At 40.3% G+C, this 16822-nt stretch overlaps 1 protein-coding gene across 1 annotated transcript in view; it reads left to right on the plus strand.

Moving 5' to 3' along the window:
* igdcc3 (immunoglobulin superfamily DCC subclass member 3) overlaps positions 1 to 16822 on the plus strand; it is a 63971-nt gene that overhangs the window by 5096 nt on the left and 42053 nt on the right. Inside the window, exon 2 of the mRNA XM_004067122.4 lies at positions 458 to 763. Within this exon, the coding sequence (XP_004067170.1) occupies positions 458 to 763 (306 nt within the window). The remainder of the gene's footprint in view (positions 1 to 457; positions 764 to 16822) is intronic.

Below are 16822 nucleotides of genomic sequence, written 5' to 3' on the forward strand. Positions count from 1 at the left end.
ATATGAAAATGATCATCTCTCTTGCTAAAGCTGCAGGTTAGAATGACCTTGGATGGTCTAGTAGGGGCTGAAAATATATGAGAGTAGGAGCTGTTGCAGCTGTAGTTACTTTTGTGTTGTGCTGCTGTTAATGGTGCAGATAAATATTTCATGAGCAAAAAACAATCAAGAACAAAGAAAATCTCAACTTTTATGTTGACCTCCACTATATTGCGGGGTTGGATTTCCTATTATTAGGTTTGGCTCCTTCATGAATTTGGGAGATTGTATTCCTGGTTTTGTTTACTTTAACACATGATGAGATGTGCAGCAAATCCAATAGTAATTCTTTTGACCCCACTCCAACGAAGGGGCCAAAAGGAAAGTGTGCATCCTTTAGGAGACCCTGGCACTGAATTTATTCCAAACTAAGACCCCTGATTTTGCAGCATATGCTGACTGAGTGTGTCTCCCTCAGGTGTGGTGTGCGAAGCAGAGCTGGCCTTCACGTTGGAGCCCAGTGACGTCATCGCTGTGCAGCAGCAGCCTCTCATGCTCCACTGCCAGGTGGATGGAATCCCACCAATCACCACACAGTGGAGGCACAACGGCCTGCTCATACCTCAGGATCAGCATCACACCACCTTCATCAATGGCTCGCTCCTGATCGCTCACTTCCAGAAGACCAAGTCTGACGGCTCCACTGATGAGGGCGACTATGAGTGCATGGCCCAGAATTCTTTTGGGCGAGTGGTGAGCCGGAAGGCTCGCATTCAAGCAGCCAGTAAGTCATTCAGCTTGTTTCTTTTGTGGCTTTTCTGTGTATGAAAGCATATATTTGTAAGAAGTTTTTTAAATTTTTTTTGAAAAATAAAATAAAAGAAAAGACCAAATAAGACCAACTGTTGCCACTGACTGTAAACACAGATAGATGAAACATGTGGTCATGTGACTCATCAGTTTCCATAGGAGACGCTTTTAAGCCTTCTCCTCTGGTCGGTGATTGACAGGTGTACCTAATGGCTATGTACCAAATGTCCGGTTTATTCGTCCTTCTTCTGGAAGTCTTTTGTTACGCAGTGTCTGGCCAAGATGATGACAAACTCCACTGCTAAAAGAACAGGTTTCAGTGGAAAGCATTTGGTCATGTGACCACATCTTCATCTATATCTTATGCAGACTTTAGAACTTATATACTTTGCAACAACCACATTTTTTTTCACTCAGCTCTAATTCTTTTTGCTTTAGAAAATGGATCACCCTGGAATCCAAGCTTACTGCTTAGTTCTTATATGACTGAATGAATGGTTATCAGCTCACTTATAGTGGATTCAGTAACCTAAACATAAATATTTATGCAAAAGTCTTTAGTAAGATGGTGTTTTGTTGTTTTAAATCTAAGATTCTAAAAGTTAGATTTAAAAAAAAAACAGGTGTTGATTTCTCATGTTATAGAATTATACTTTTGTCTCCAGTTTCCTTCATTTGTCTGTTTGACTGGCCTTTATTGTATTTAATTTAAAGTGATCCGATAAGCGACATAAGCTGAAGAAGAACTGGTTTTGATCAGATATAAATGAGTTTCTCAGAAAAGCTGCTGTACTTTTGGTGGAGTAATTATGACACAAACAGAGGGTGCTTTCTCACTCAGCGATGTGACTCAGTTTAAATAGGCAGGTAATGCATTCTCACCTCTGTTTGGTTTGCTTTCACGCAGAGCAGAACCAGCCTCCTGGAAACATTACGCAGTTACAACAGAAAGTTCTTCGTATCGCACAAAAGGATATTCAGACTAGGAGAAAATGAAAAGCACAAAGAAAAAAAAGACAGCTCTAGTTCAGCTTGTATAAATCAGGACTGTCACTCCATGAGTTCAGCATGTTTATCAAAGAGACATTTTACAATCTTTTTGTTATTTGTTCCTAAATGATTTATACTTTGGACAATAATGTATTGTGGTTATGTTTGTTTTCTTTGATTTCCCAAATAACCTTTAAGTCAGCTAACAAGTCTGTCAGCATTAAAACTACAGGGGAACCACTCCATGGCTAAATTCCAAGTAAACTGATATCTTCTTATTTAGGCCAATCTGGGTCAGGGTTATGATGAGCTTCTTTTTGCAGCTGAACACCCCAGGAAGAAACTTACAAAAAAGTCAATTAGTTAAAGTCAATTATTATTTTAACTCTTAACATACATTTATTAAAGCATAAAAATCTCATTCATGAAAAAAGAATCAAATGTTACTTTAAAGACCTACTCCAATAAAAAATTGTGTTTTTGGTGTTTTTAACATGTTCTTGTGGCATTTTTCTGGTGATGGAGGACATCCGTAAAAAAAAATCAACTTAAAATTATTTTTCTGAGTTTTTCTTTATTCAAATTGTTGTGAATCAGGAGCAGATGAAAAAATGCAGTTGGAAAAAGCTTGTAGCAGTGATATAGGTGGTAAAGTCAGCAGGCCACAAGTTTCCTGCTTCACTCCATTCTGATTCATCCACTTGTAGACAAATAGATCCATCCACATTTTAGGTTGGGGGTATAAGAGGCTGTAAGCTAGCGTGAGATAGTATAAACAGATGAATGATAGGAATTGGGGTCTGGCTTACTCCGCACTAACAGTTCTGCCCACAACTCAAGAGATTAATTTCTAATGAAAAACTGCTGCTCTGCAGGAAATACGTCCCAGAAAACGACAATTAAAAATTATTGGCTAAAAATAGCATAGTCATGATTAAAAGACCAATGGGAACACTTCAACAATAGATAAAAAGATTATTGGACTTTAAATGACCACCTTTTCACCTGATCTCATTTGACAGCACTGCTGCACATGTAAACATGCTAAGTCTTTCACATGGCTGTGCAGTTCCAAGCATTTTTCAGTGTCATTTTTTTAATGAACTTTTTGTTGGACATCCCCATTGCTACTCACAACCCAAGCCTTTGAATCCAGCATTAACAAGCTGTCATGCTGAGAGCGTCCCAGCTGCTTTGTAAGAGTGGGAAAAAAAAATAAAAAACTGGAGGGAACTTAGCAACCCGCTCTCTGCTAGAAGCTAAAAGATGCATTTTCAGCAGCTTGACTCCCATACGCTTTATTATAAGACATTCTAGTTGATCAAGTTCCATGAATTGTTGCCATGGCTCATCTTTAGTAGATTTCTATCACATCATACTACAACAATCTGACACTTTATCCTCCTCACTTGGCCTTTGTGTCACTGCATTTCTCATCTTGCTTGAAATCAAAGGCGTCAGGGAAGTGCTCTCCCTCAGCGGCCTCCGTAATAATGTACAGTTCCACACTGTGCTGAGTTAAGACTATATTCTGCAAGATGGAGATGGACAAAGACTCACAGAAGTCTTTTGATTCCGGGGCTATGAGTAGACAGGACACTGCTGTGCTGTTGTGGCCAATACAACTTTTCCACTCAGTGGGGTATGGAGGTTAGCATGGATGTCTGACTGACCGCAGGGAAAAGTCACTCAGCTCAGTGGCTGGCCCTGTCAAGCACATGCAACCTTTCAAGGCCTCCCTGAAGAGTTTTTCTTTTCAAAGGTTAGTTTAAATCTTCCATTGTAGCTCTCCTTTTTTCAATTCTGCATCAGTGAAAAGTTGGCAGTGTGGTGCCCCTAGTTGCTAATTTCACAGAATTAGTTCGACATTGTTTTGCGTATAAAGTGTTAGAATGGGAATTTTTCAAAAAGGAGCTCAATGAATTGCAGAGAAATTCACATAATTGTGATCGAACTTGATGTTGCATTCCTGTTCTTTAGAATCCCACTTCTACATGAACTTTGAATTGGTATTACTGCACAAAGTAAAGTGTTTTATTAACAGTATTAACCAAAGTTATACCATGGTCCGGTTGAATACTCGATTCTGATTGGCTGCTGGGTATGCATTAAAAACTGATAACCCCACGGTGAAAAATGAAGTTTGGTCAGCTAGCTTAAATGTTTTGTATCACTGCGCCGGCTTCTTTAAAACAACCTTTTGCTTCATCATCTGGACAAAAACAAGCGGTAAGAGATGAACTTTCTCTCTGAACTGATGCTTTATTCAACCCATCGGGATGATCAGCATATATATATCGCCGAATCTTGATTGCAGATTCGGCGATATAGTCCGCTTTTTGTGAGAAAAGCGATCCAAATCGAGAAAAAAAAAAACCCCAAGAATTAAGGACTAAAATCTGGTTAATATGTATTGCTTTTGTAACTGACCATGGTATAAGCGGGTTAATGGCCTTCAAAGTGTGCGTTTATTACTTTTTAACGCACTTCGCGGAAGCAACCGTCCGACGCTCAGGCTTCCACGGCGTGCGTTAAAAGTAATAACCGCACACTTCGTCGGCCATTAACCCTTACATGTTTAATTTATTGTGTAAGAAGTACAGAAATGTACATATTTTCTCATAAGGTATATGAGTAAAGGAAGAATGGGCTCTGCTAGGAGTTGTAATTCGGGTTTTTCGCTCTTAAATTATCTACTGTACTCAAAATAATAACACATTCTCCAAGGACATGTAATTTAATGTTAAATCATGCTTTGAATGGGATTTTCTGTGAATTCACAGTCTGTCGTTCAGCTCTGTTATGAAACCTAAAGGGTGTGGGATTGATTATTCCTCTCTTTCATTGAAACATTTACTTATTCAGTGCAAATCTAACAAAAAGCTGATGAATAAAACTGAACTGTACGTTAACTCATGTTAACTTAACATTTTTTTCTTTTTACTCTGCATTTCTCCTTCAGTTTGCACCGATTGAACTCTTTTAATGCATGTACCCTTTTTACAATGAAATGCTTGTGATATATGAATAACTTGTTGCTTCTTTGAAAAATGTTCCACGCACCACTAAAATCTGATTAATAATGCTTTACAAGGAGTATTTGTAATAATAACCACTTTTTAGTCTTTGTCTTTGGAGCATTGAAAGAAAATCACAAATGCCACTGTAGACCCAACATTGTAGCCTAATTTTAACAACTGCCTGCACTTTTATGTCATATACTTGCATTCAAAACTTTGCAATGAAACTTTTCTAATATCCAGTTTGGTCTACAAGCATTGATTCATTTTTATTATATAAAGTCTCTTTAAAAAGGTTTATTCTGGATTTTAAATCTTATCTTGCTGTCCTGGACATGCATTTTTTGGGTAAAATGATTTCCCCGGTTTGTTTGTGACTATAGAAAAAGTTCTAAAGAAGTAAATCTCTTTTACTTTGTTGTCATTGACTGATGCTTGTCGGTGTTTTTTTGCGTTCCAAATGTTTGTTAATGTTGATGATCTATTTTGAGGTCTTACTCTGTGTTGCTGTGACTTGTACCACTGTGATCTGATGTGTTTTGCGATTGCCTTTCGATTAGATAAAGCCTGTGTACTACTCTTTACACCAGCACGCCACCATAAATTGTACTTTTCCTTTGCTTGACGAGCTTTTGTGCGAGCTTGCGTGGGGACAGCTGTGGGACGGACCCCCCGCTGTCCTTTTAAATCACCAGTCCGTGTTGCAAACACTTTTCTCCTTAAATGATATCTGTGGAGTTGTCGGTTTTGGTCTCCGTGCTTCTCCCTCTTTTTTCACTTTCGCCTCCTCATTAGCTTAGGTTCAGGAAGCTTTTCATCATTTGGATGAATGACAAGCCCAGCTACGGTGGACCTGGCCCCTCCCCCTTCGAACGCAGGCGTCACCAAGCAACACATCACAAAAGCTCCCTGTTACAAAATAGCTTTTAGGATCAATCAGTGACTTGCTTCTTTCTGTTTGTTTGTGAGAAATTAATTGGAATGAGTAAAAGCTTTATCGTGAATTTTTTTCTTTACCTTTCTTTGTGTTCACATAAAGAGAGGGCAGTTGACATTTTAGGAAGTAGAAAAAGCTAATTAAGGTGAATCTGGTTGTTGAAGAAATTTTAATGACCTAAAAGTGTGGCTACTGGGCTATAGAAGGTGTTTATTTTGTAGATTTCTCTTAATATGTAGCCTGTTTGACTCTGGGGAGTCATCTTGCTGTTCCGATTTTCCCCCTTGTGCATACGATTTAAATGGAAAGGAGTAGTCCAGGGGCCGTTTGGGTTAAACCGCTTCTCATTTGTGTGACTTTAATTTCCAAAAAAGATTAACTAAGCACGGCCAGCGTGGCAGGAAATATAGTTGCAATTTGCAGTTTTTTAAAAAGATGAGTTGCCACAATGGTTAATAGAAATGATGCATGGGTGGGGTGAGGGGTCTTGTCAGGGGCTCTTGTTATTTTTACATGATAGAGCTTTTTTGTGACGTGCAAACATGAAGTCCACTCACCATCACACGGCGGGCTGACTGTCCCCACCCCTTTCATGGCCTCCTGTTTTGGTAAATGCTGGAGCTCCGTCCCTGCATCTCCTCATAGCTTCCTTTGTCTGCCAGCTAAACCCCACCCCCACCTCGCCTTTGCTCCCCTCTGCTCGCTCGCCATAGAGCAAATCATCTCTCTTGTCATATTGATTAGCCAAATATAGTTTTGACATTTAAGCACAGATGCTGTTTACTATTTCCCCATACTTACACGCTATAGAGTGTGTTGATACATGTTTAAGAAATGCTCGCACAAATGATGGCAGGTTTTTTTGCAGAGGTCACGATTTTTTGACTGTTTTGGTCAGAGAAGCAGAGCTGCAGTCACTGCCGTATTTGTTTTGCTCGCGTCACTCTTCTCATTTATATTCCTGTCATGTAAAGCCTTGAGGAAGCTGCGTAGAGAGCATCAGAGTGAACGGGCGTGGAGTACCCTGCTCCTCGTCGGGTGGGTACGTGAGCTGCTGTGAACCCAGAGCGATCCCACCTGCTGTGTGGTCCGTACCCCTCCATCTGTCCACCAGTGAGTCACAAGGATGAAGTTAAATACTTTTTCTTTTCTTCATTACCGGTGAGGTGGGCTGTAGGAGTGAGAGCTTTGACCTGCTCTGTGTAATTACACCTGAAACCAGTTATTACTGTACGCCTCCTCGCCAAACTGTCAGATCTCATTATCTGACAGCGTTTGAACTGATTTTCAGAATTACTTCAGAGGAGGTTTATTTCTGAGTCTGAAAAAAAAAAAAAACGCCATTTAAAAGTGATGTCGCCTCTCAATCTTCTCACTGCTCCTAAAAACAGAGATTTCCCTAAAGGTGTTACGTGGTATTAAACAGCTGTCACAAAAAGCTCCTAAATTACACTTCTAATTATTTTTACTGTGATGCTTGCGGTCGCCACCTCTTAAGTGTGCGACAAAGGCAGCAAATGTCTATTTTTCTTGATGACACATCTTTGACCTTGGAGCTGTGAAAATAACCAAGGGATACGATATTGCTGTCGTATTGTCATAGTTCACCGTGTGCCATTATAGTTTGAAGAGAAAAGGGAATGAAACTGGGCTTCAGAGAAATCTTCCAGCTAATGGCAATTTTGCAACTTTATTTGGGTAATTGCAAATCAAATACTGTCTGAAAGCGTTCATTAATATTTATGATTTTACTGAGAGGCAGTAATGCAGCATTGCTGGGATACAAAAGTGACAACCGCCATGACTCGCTTTGCTGAAGTACATTAATTGCATTCTTGCTGCTTCCTGCATAATTAATAATAAATTCAAACAAATCAAAGGAATAATGTTTTATTATTTTTTGTGTTATTGGACATAAGAGCTCATTCACCAAACCACGGATGTACTCTGACAGCTTTAACTATCCTGTGCTGCCCGGTACAGCTCATGACGGCTGAAATAAATCGTAGAGGCTCTAAAAATATCCGCTTGTGTAAACAGCATTAAATTGCAAATGAAACAACGGCAAACAGAAAATGAATGAATCAATCAAATCAATCAATGTCACAGCTGGGAGATAAAAATATATAGTTCTTTAAAGCGACAAATGTTAGCGATAAAAAACAATAGATTTGTTATGTTTTTAAGTTTACATTCTGTGCAGTGCTTTATAAAAAAGGTTATACAGCCCTATACAATATGGAGGGGTTTACAAATACATTGTTTAATTCAAATAAATCCTATTTGCGTGAAGAAATATTGATGACTTTACCTTTAATGTAAGTCTTCATGTATTTTTGCTGTAGACAAATGCTTTGCGGTAACTTTTTTAACAGCAAATTTAAAAGTCTGTAAATTTCCATCCATCCATCTTCTAAACCCGTTTTGCCATTTGGTCACAGGGCTGCTGGAGCCTATCACGGCCATTTGTGGGTGAAGGCAGGGGACACCCTGGACAGCTCACCAGTCTGACAAAGGGCCACACACACCCAAACACTATCGCATTCACACCTAGGGACAATTTAAAGTAACCAATTAACCTATGAAGCGTGTTTTTGGACGGTGGGGAGGAAGCCGGAGAAAACCCACGCACACACATGCAAACATGCAAGACCGTGCAAACTCCACACAGAAAGGTCCCCCATTGGTGACTCTGTTTCAGGTCCCCCAGCTGGGATATGAACCAGAACCAAAAATCCAAGTGTTTTTTAGTTTTATAAATAGGGTATGGAAGCGCACATGCACATATTTACAAACCCCGACCCTCTCTTATCCGCTATGCTAACATTTCAGCAGCTGCTCTCCTCAGCTGTGCACACTGCAGTTGATCATCCAGATGATGCACATTAAGATAATCTCTTTTTATTTCATTGTCATGCAAAGCAGTGTTTGCTTCCTGAATGGGCAGGAATTATTTTTGTAAGATGGCTAATCATGATTATAATAATGCTAACAAGCCTCCAGATTGAGTTCAGTGACATAGATTAGACTGCATCTCACTTTTGGTTTGGTTGAGTTTGCGTCCCTGTTGGGGCTTCTGTTGTGCCCAAAGTGGGATGAGGTCTATAATGGTCTTTGGACCACCCCAGCTAACCCAAAGCAAACAAATGACTGGAGGGGGGTGGGGGGCCCAAAAATTCCTTCCGCTTGGTTTTAATGCTCCTGGGAGGAATTCCTGAGTAATAGAGGTGAAAGGTGAACAGAGAGAGGGATTGGGTCGACCTCAAGGTTACAGGAGTCAGACTGGAGTCCAAATTTGGTATTTTGATTCATCCCTTCATGCCAATTTCTTAAGGCTTGAAATACATATTCATGAAATCCTTGTCTGCTAAAATGTAAAGCTGAGAATAAAGTGAAGAAATCAGTAATTAAGTTTTTCCATAAGGTAGGTCTTCTGAAGAGGAAAGTTTGCTTTGAGCGAGTTTGTTGGTGTTCCTGTGATTCCAGGCTTGACTGGTGGCTGGACTTAGTCCTGCTTCTGCCCCGTCACCGCGCTTCACTACACTTTACAGAGGCTTTATGGCCAGATTGTGCAGTTAAAATTCTTTACAGGGTCTGCGCCATCCACCAATAAAACCTCCTCAAGTCCCTCTTCCTGTCCTTCACAAACGTTTTTGTTGCATGTGTGAAATCACACGGTGAGGTAAAAGTATAAAAAGCCAGTGGAAGATAGGGCTGACATAAACACACATATATAAGGTTCACACATTGGGCCCCTCAGTTGAGTTTTTCCACTTTGTTTGAGCTGGGATCAGGAAATCTTTCAGTGACAGGCAGGCACAGGCTTACTTTTGGGCCTCAGCCACCTCTCAATCACAAGTGCGGGTGTGCTTTTGTGTGTTTTGGGGTACCTCGCTGCACAGAAGAGCAGCTTTTGTGAAACACCAGAGTAGTGGTTGGGAACAAGCAGAGGCAGTGGAGATGTTCATCCTCTGTTGGCTCCGTTTTGTACCAGTGGCCTGAGTGTTTATTGGCCTGGCTGTGGCTGAGGCCCTTTTGTCACTGCTGACTCTAGGGGGGGGGCTCACCCCCTCCACACCTCTTTCTTCTTCTCCCTGTTTCAGCGCTGGCTTAGAAAAAGAGAGGTCAGAGATCATGAGGGGCTGGACCAAAGAGTGGGGGGTTGATCTGGGAAACTATGACCTTTCTGTGTGTGCACCAGTGCAGAATACCCTTTCCTTTTTTACTCTCCTCCCACCGCGCCTCCCTCCCCTCACATACTGCACCTCCTGCTCATTCCCTTATGGAGACCCATCCCCCTTTCTGGTGGCCTTGGGGCAGTGGCAGTGACCTTGGTTTTGGCACTGAAATGAAGAGGCCTGAACCCGCCAAGGCATCAGCCTTTCCCAAACAGGCAGCATGGCCGACAGAAGTACAGGAGCAACATTTGATCTGTCAGAAGCTACAAGCATTCACTTCTCTCCTCTATTTTGTTTTAATCCATGTCCTTTTCATCTCAACATCACTTAACACGTTTCTTCTTGAAATGAAAATGAAAATGAATTTAGGAAGTGATTTGAGCTCAGTCATTGCGAAAAGCTGGCCATAATGCAGTGGAAGGGTGCTTGACCTCTGATCTGAAGATTGGTTCTAATCCCGCCTTCAACCCCACCTTGCCTCTGCTGGAAGATTGGCGCTAGAGTTTGGCATCAGTGTGTGATTGTGTGTGTGAATGGGTGAATGGGTTTGTGACTGTTAAGCGCTTTGGGCCTTCGAGAAAGGTATAAAAGCGCTATACAAGGATACACCATTTACCATTCAGTACTTTCATGAAGATCAGAGACTTCTTGGGAATTTCAAGAACTTCCTGCTCTGTTTGTGGCTCGCAGGCCAAACTCTTCGTTAGTTTTTGTGAATGATTTAGTTTTACTTTTTTGGAAATGTCATTATGAAAACGAATTATTAAATAGAGCCAAATTGTGTAAAAAAAAATTCTGGAAAACAACGTGTAGCGTATTTCTTTTTTTCTTTTTTGCAAAGTTTGCCTGGTGGTGCAACATATATGCGATTAAAAAAAAAAGAGCAACAACCACTAGCGGGCCCTGTAGGTTTGTCCCTGTATTTGCTACTGACAGCAACCCAGAAGAAGAAGCAGCTCAGTCTTCATGTCGGACTTGGCAAAATTGTTCCAAAGCGACACAGAGGACAAAGAATTCAACTGATTTAGTGATCTGAAGTGATTTAAAGAGTTTAGTTGACCTGTTCGCAGGCTATGGTTATCTGAATAATTGTTCATATGTTGCACCAATATAGAAATAGCAGCTGGATAGCGGAGGTGGTTAAACGCAGTACAGGCACGTGGGAAATTAAGGGTTCGATTCTTGAGGGCACATTGAGTTACTATCTAACCATGTAGCCATAAGGGGGTCCAAGCCTGGGTCTCTCTAAGCCGTTTCCCAGCCCAGATAAAATACAGGCTTGTTTCAGGAAGAGCATTCGGCATAAAAATCTATGCCAAACCACCTGTGCGAATTAGTGAAAGCTGATTCGCTGTGGTGACCTCTCTACGGATGTGCCAAAAAATGAGACATATTAATATACTAGATTCCTTCTATGTTTTATGGAGTGTTTCAGTAGTGATCTGTGCATTTAGGATGTTCCTTTTCAAGATTAAATGATTGTTCTTGTTTCTGTATTTTTCTTGTTTAGTATGCATTTTTTGACCTATACTCCAGAGCAATCTATAGTACGAAAAATATGGTATATTTGTTAGTCATCGTTTGGAATAAGGGAGTGAAACGGTTGAATGTTGTCCTTGCATCGTTTTCCTCGCAGTTGTCATGGAGCTCCTGAAATGTTTAAGGTCAAAAACCCATCAGGCTGTGTGTGCCATGTTGGTCACCAGAGATCAAATAAATTCCACTGGAACCAATTAAGAAAAGTTACTGCTGCATGGCTCAGGATGAAGGATTTCAGGGATGACCAATTCTCTTCTGGCATCCAGTTTGCAGTGTCTGTAATCTTACAGGCACAGATCACTCATGGGAATCTGATGCAGAAAAAAGGACGTCATTTAAAAAGCTATTTGTTCAAATTTAATAGGTTAAAACGTACATTTTGAAAGTTAAAATTCTTTTGAGTTTTTGAAGACAAACTTTATTCGTCCCACATTTAATAATGGGTCTAAAAGGGATCTTCATGCAATAATCCAGAACAAAATGATCCACATTAAGTAAGACTTTTGTTCTTAGATGATCTCAGAGCCTCTTTAGTGAATGGAACTGAGATTTAGGAGGAACTTTTTAGATTTTCTGTGCCGTGACCTCTTCAATCCAAGAGTTTGTTTTCTGAGCGGCGTTCAGGAATTAGATTGATGCAGAGCTCCAGCAGACTCACTGAGCTCCACAAAACCCGCCTCTGCTCATAGAATATGTCTCAAAACCTCTCCCTGGACTCAGAGCTCGTAATTCATCTCTCTAACATGTGAATTACCCACACTTAGGATCACATAAATGCACAGAAAACCGTACACATGCTCAGGCTCATGATTGTTCACGGCACACACTATCCGCTGACCTGCTGCTTGTGCATAACAGCAGCTGCACCGTGCACTCCAACATATGGACATAATAATCTTTATCTAGTAAAACACAGTCAAAACATAAAACTTCCTTTACCTTAGAAGATGCAAACACATGCTTCAAATAGCCTGTTTGAGTTGTTTAAAAAACACATAAGGGATATTTGCACCCCGAATCCAACTGAAGTCTTTAATCATCTTTTATAACTGGATCTCCAGTTTTTTTTCCCATTTCCAGAAGGACTTTTATGTCATAACCTAGTAAGTTGTAAGGTGGGCTGTTTCACTGCTGCAGCGTGAAAAGATGAAACATGATGGTTGTAGAGTAATAGCCCTCTCCATTTTCCAGCATGGGCATTATTTGTGAGTGGGAAGACAGCTTTAAAGGCTTAGCAGGCTGATGGTGGGTTGGACGAGCTGGTGATATGTGCTTATGTCTGACAGCTTATGGTAGTTTTCCCTCCCATCCACTGCAATGAATAAAGGAGACGAGCATGATGGTCAGGGAGCCACAGGTCACTCACGTGTTTGAAGTTAGCAGATAATGTCATACATCGTGTTTGTTTTCTTTGACAGTCGGATTCAGAATCATACAGGTGTGAAGAAGAATTGCAAGAAAAACAAATATTAAAAGGAAGCCTTTGAAATAAATTGTTGTTTGTGTTTATTTATAATTTTGAAAATCTAAAACATATAATGGGTGAACAGTAACAAAAAAGAAAACAATTTTTAATTGTAATATTAAGTGAATAAAAAACCAAAGTTGTGCAAAACATGACTTCTTCCTTTGTAACATTAGTATTTTAAGCCTAATGAGACTACCTGTTAGGGATTAAGGGATAACTATTAAGTTTTGTTTTTTTAATCTGCAAAAGTGAAAAAGAAGACACAGAAGGATTCACATTGGACTATATTGGGTTTGCACCAATTCCCAGTGATTTAGTTTAATTTCTCTCTGTAGGTTTGTTCAGTATTTTATGTGGTTAATATGCCAAAAGCCTTTTTTCTGCCGCCATTGACAAAGCATGAGTCCAAAGTAAAAACTTATGAAGTCAAATAAATGATATATAAAGGAGAAATTGGAAACCTTATTGAAAACCTTATATAGGAATGTAACTGTTTACCTTTACTGTCTTTCTTTTTTTTTTTTTCTTTGACTGACAGGAATTTAATTTACAGAGGACTCACTATAAAGATTTTATTTCATATTGTTGTTCACTCTGTTCAGCCCTGGGGGCATTCTTTTTACAGACAAAAATATTCTTTCCATTCTTTCAGTCTGGCGCTGCTCTTTGTCTGTCTTTTTTACAGACCTTGAGAAAGGTACTTCATTATCTGATGGAACAATTGCACGAGTGAATATACTATCTGCATCAGCTTTGTTTGCCCACTCTATAGGTTGCTCCAAAGACAAAGGGCTTTCATTTCTCGCAGTCTGTCTTGTAAAGCTGAGCAGGACTGACAGCGCTCGCACTTGCGTTTCCTCTCCATCCCGTGCTACCGCGGCTTTTTTTTCCTCATGATTTGCCGTGAGATCGAATCCGTGCAGTGGGCGTGGCTGGGGGGTGTTACACATGTGTGCACAAAAGGAGATGAGCAGGGGGAGACGAGAGGGTAGCTGATGGCATATATTACCATGCATTCATCAGAATTATTCATTTTTTTGGGAGGGGGGTTGGGGGGGTGTCTGTATTTCTCTAGAGAGCGAAGTGGCAACAATGGCCAGCCCCGGTGACCGCAGTCAGCTGGCAGCCTCTAGAGGGGGGAACGAAGGGAGGGGCAAAAAAACAGCGAAAGGCAAAAGAAAAGGAGGCTTTGCTGCTGTCTCGATAACAGGAACACAGTGGTGCCTGTATCCTCCCATCACAAGGCGAGCTGATGGCAATTTTTCATATCATAATGGCTGCGGCTCCTGTGGTTATTGCGTTAAACGCTCCATGTCCACAAAGGGCTGCTGTCATTGCAGCAGCTTATTTTCTGATTATCTCACTAGCTCTTTGATGTCACCCAACACATTTTTGGAATTTGTTGGTATACAATCGTCCACCAGCCTTGTTACACTTTATGTTCAGCATCTATCTCCATCTCCTTGGTGGAAATGTATCCTTTCACGCTTTGTTTTGCTCAAAAGAAGCCGAGTCCCAAACTTGCCCTGAACAAGCTGCAGGTTGTTTGTCATACCATCACAGTTGCATTTCACTCTCATTCCTTCCTCATCAGTCCCCTCCATCTGTATTCAACACAATCAACATGTCTTCGTTTACTGTGTTGTAGCCGTGCCCCCCCGCCAGTGCATTCCTGTTTGCCACACAGGCAATGGCACCAAGATGCCCAGGATTGTGATTAATGGCCACAGTTGAGCCTAAAAAATTCCCCTGAGTGGGTGCCAGTTGGCTTACACAGAGAAGAAACTCATTACTGTTGTCAGTAGAGCTGATGGAGCACGGACGGGTGTAAGTGATGCTCGTGTGCCTGTGTGTGTGTGTGTGTGTGTGTGTGTTCAAGTAAGAGACAAAGAGATACAGACTGGTTCCTGTGAATATCAGGAATTCATTCATTTTGTTTATCCTAAATGTGTGGAAGCAATCATGCGTGATTTATGCTTTCTCCATGTTTCAGGTGGACTGTTAAGGTGAGACATGACTGGCATCTGAATATTACATGAACAATGCAGTCAGCTTTAATGGAGAACATCTGCACATGTTGCATTATCTCATTCTCTTTGCCATTTAAAGCCATGACCTCTTGTGATGCTCTTATCCATCCAATGCAGACTTCAATTCTTCATTCATTTAGTCTCTATAGTAAGTTAGATAAAACAAGTGGGTGTAATATCTATTAATACCATGCTAGCTATTATGAAATGGGAGAAAAGCCATAACAGTACACAGAGTTGTATTCATGAGGAAGTCAAGGATTGAATCAGTTGTAAGGGAGAGGGAGGAGAAAATCTGCACAACGCTGATAAGTTATGCGTCATTGACAGTCGACAGTCTGGATACATATAAACATCAGGGGACTGATGACATGCAGGGGGGTATTCCAGGAAGCATCTTTAAACTAGCCTGACCTTGAGCCTGACCTCTGGCTGAAATCCGCCTGAACTTGCTTACTCTGGGTATGTCGGTTCCAAAAGACCGGATATGAGTTGGCGTAATTACGCTCGACTTGGTAACCCTGGGTTAACGCACGGTACATAAAGACATTCTCAATAGATCGCCGATTTCTGGAGTCACCATGGAAACGCGTGGAGAAAAAAAAAGAAAGCGCGACACTTGAGACGGAAGTGAGACGGAGTCTGAGATTTTATTGACGGCGGTTAAAAACTATAAGTCCATTAAAAAAGTAACAAGGCTGAAAAATAATTTAAATAATTTAGTTAAATTTATTCAAACTCAATAATTGTTTATACAACTCAAATTTACGTATTTATCTAACTAAATGTCACATTACTCCGTTAATCTTTTTTCCATCTTAATTACTTATATTTCTTGAACTTTCATATGTCTAAGTTTGAGCCGGCAGATATGCTCATTTTTACAACAATAAAAAGAACGGAAAAAAAATGCACCGAGTGCAAAAACTCACTAAAGAATTTTCCGTCACTGTCATAACAGCACTAAGTGGTAGGGGTGCTATATAAACTGATCATCCTCTCCCTTACTCTCACTCATGGTGCAGAGACGTAAGCATAGTAGGACAAAATAGCTCGGCCAAACACGCTGAAACACAGTAAAACAGCTATACAACTAAACACATTTTGTAAAAAACCCACACTTAATCCCAAATCCGTCCAGACAGGCAAAGGGAATGATATCCCAGAATCCCTTGCGGTGCCGATCTAACAGCAGCATCAAAGTTACACCTACTTAATTGAATTAATTTGAACGAAAGGAAAATAACTGTCTGAAAACTATGTGTAATTTTTAACAAAAAAATTTCTAACAAAAAAAATGATTTATCTTAATTGAAGCAAATAATTACGTTAGATCAAAGTAAAAAAGTTTATCTTTCCAACATCCATATGTGGTCTTATCACCCTCTCATGGTGGAAAAAGTATTATCTGAGCTTTTTCATCCACTAAATCATCTTCAAATGGACACGCCATGCTGCTTCACCTCTCTGTAAACAAACTAAGCTTCAACTAAACCTGCTCCGGACTAGGTTATGTTCAGAGCATGAGTTGCCATGGTAACTTGACCTACCCTGAAACATACCTCCATTTCTTGACCCGAAAGCTGAGGTTATCAACTTTCTTAGCCTCAAACTTATCGTGGGAGCTAGCATAACCTGCTTTCTGGAATACCCCCCAGGTCAGGACTTTCTGCTCGTTTTTGTTTGTGTTTGCATTTGACACTTTTTTAACTCTAAGCAAAAATATTTAAAAAGGTGAAAATATATTTTTATTTTTATTTTTTGTGTAACTATACGAAACAAATAAAGGTTTTTTCCATAATGAAGAAACACTCAGAAACACAATTTTGATGATTTTCTCATGTCCTTCATCATCAGAAAACACAGAACAC

This window comes from Oryzias latipes, chromosome 3 (genome assembly GCF_002234675.1).
Source record: "Oryzias latipes chromosome 3, ASM223467v1".
NCBI classification, from domain to species: Eukaryota; Metazoa; Chordata; class Actinopteri; order Beloniformes; family Adrianichthyidae; genus Oryzias; species Oryzias latipes.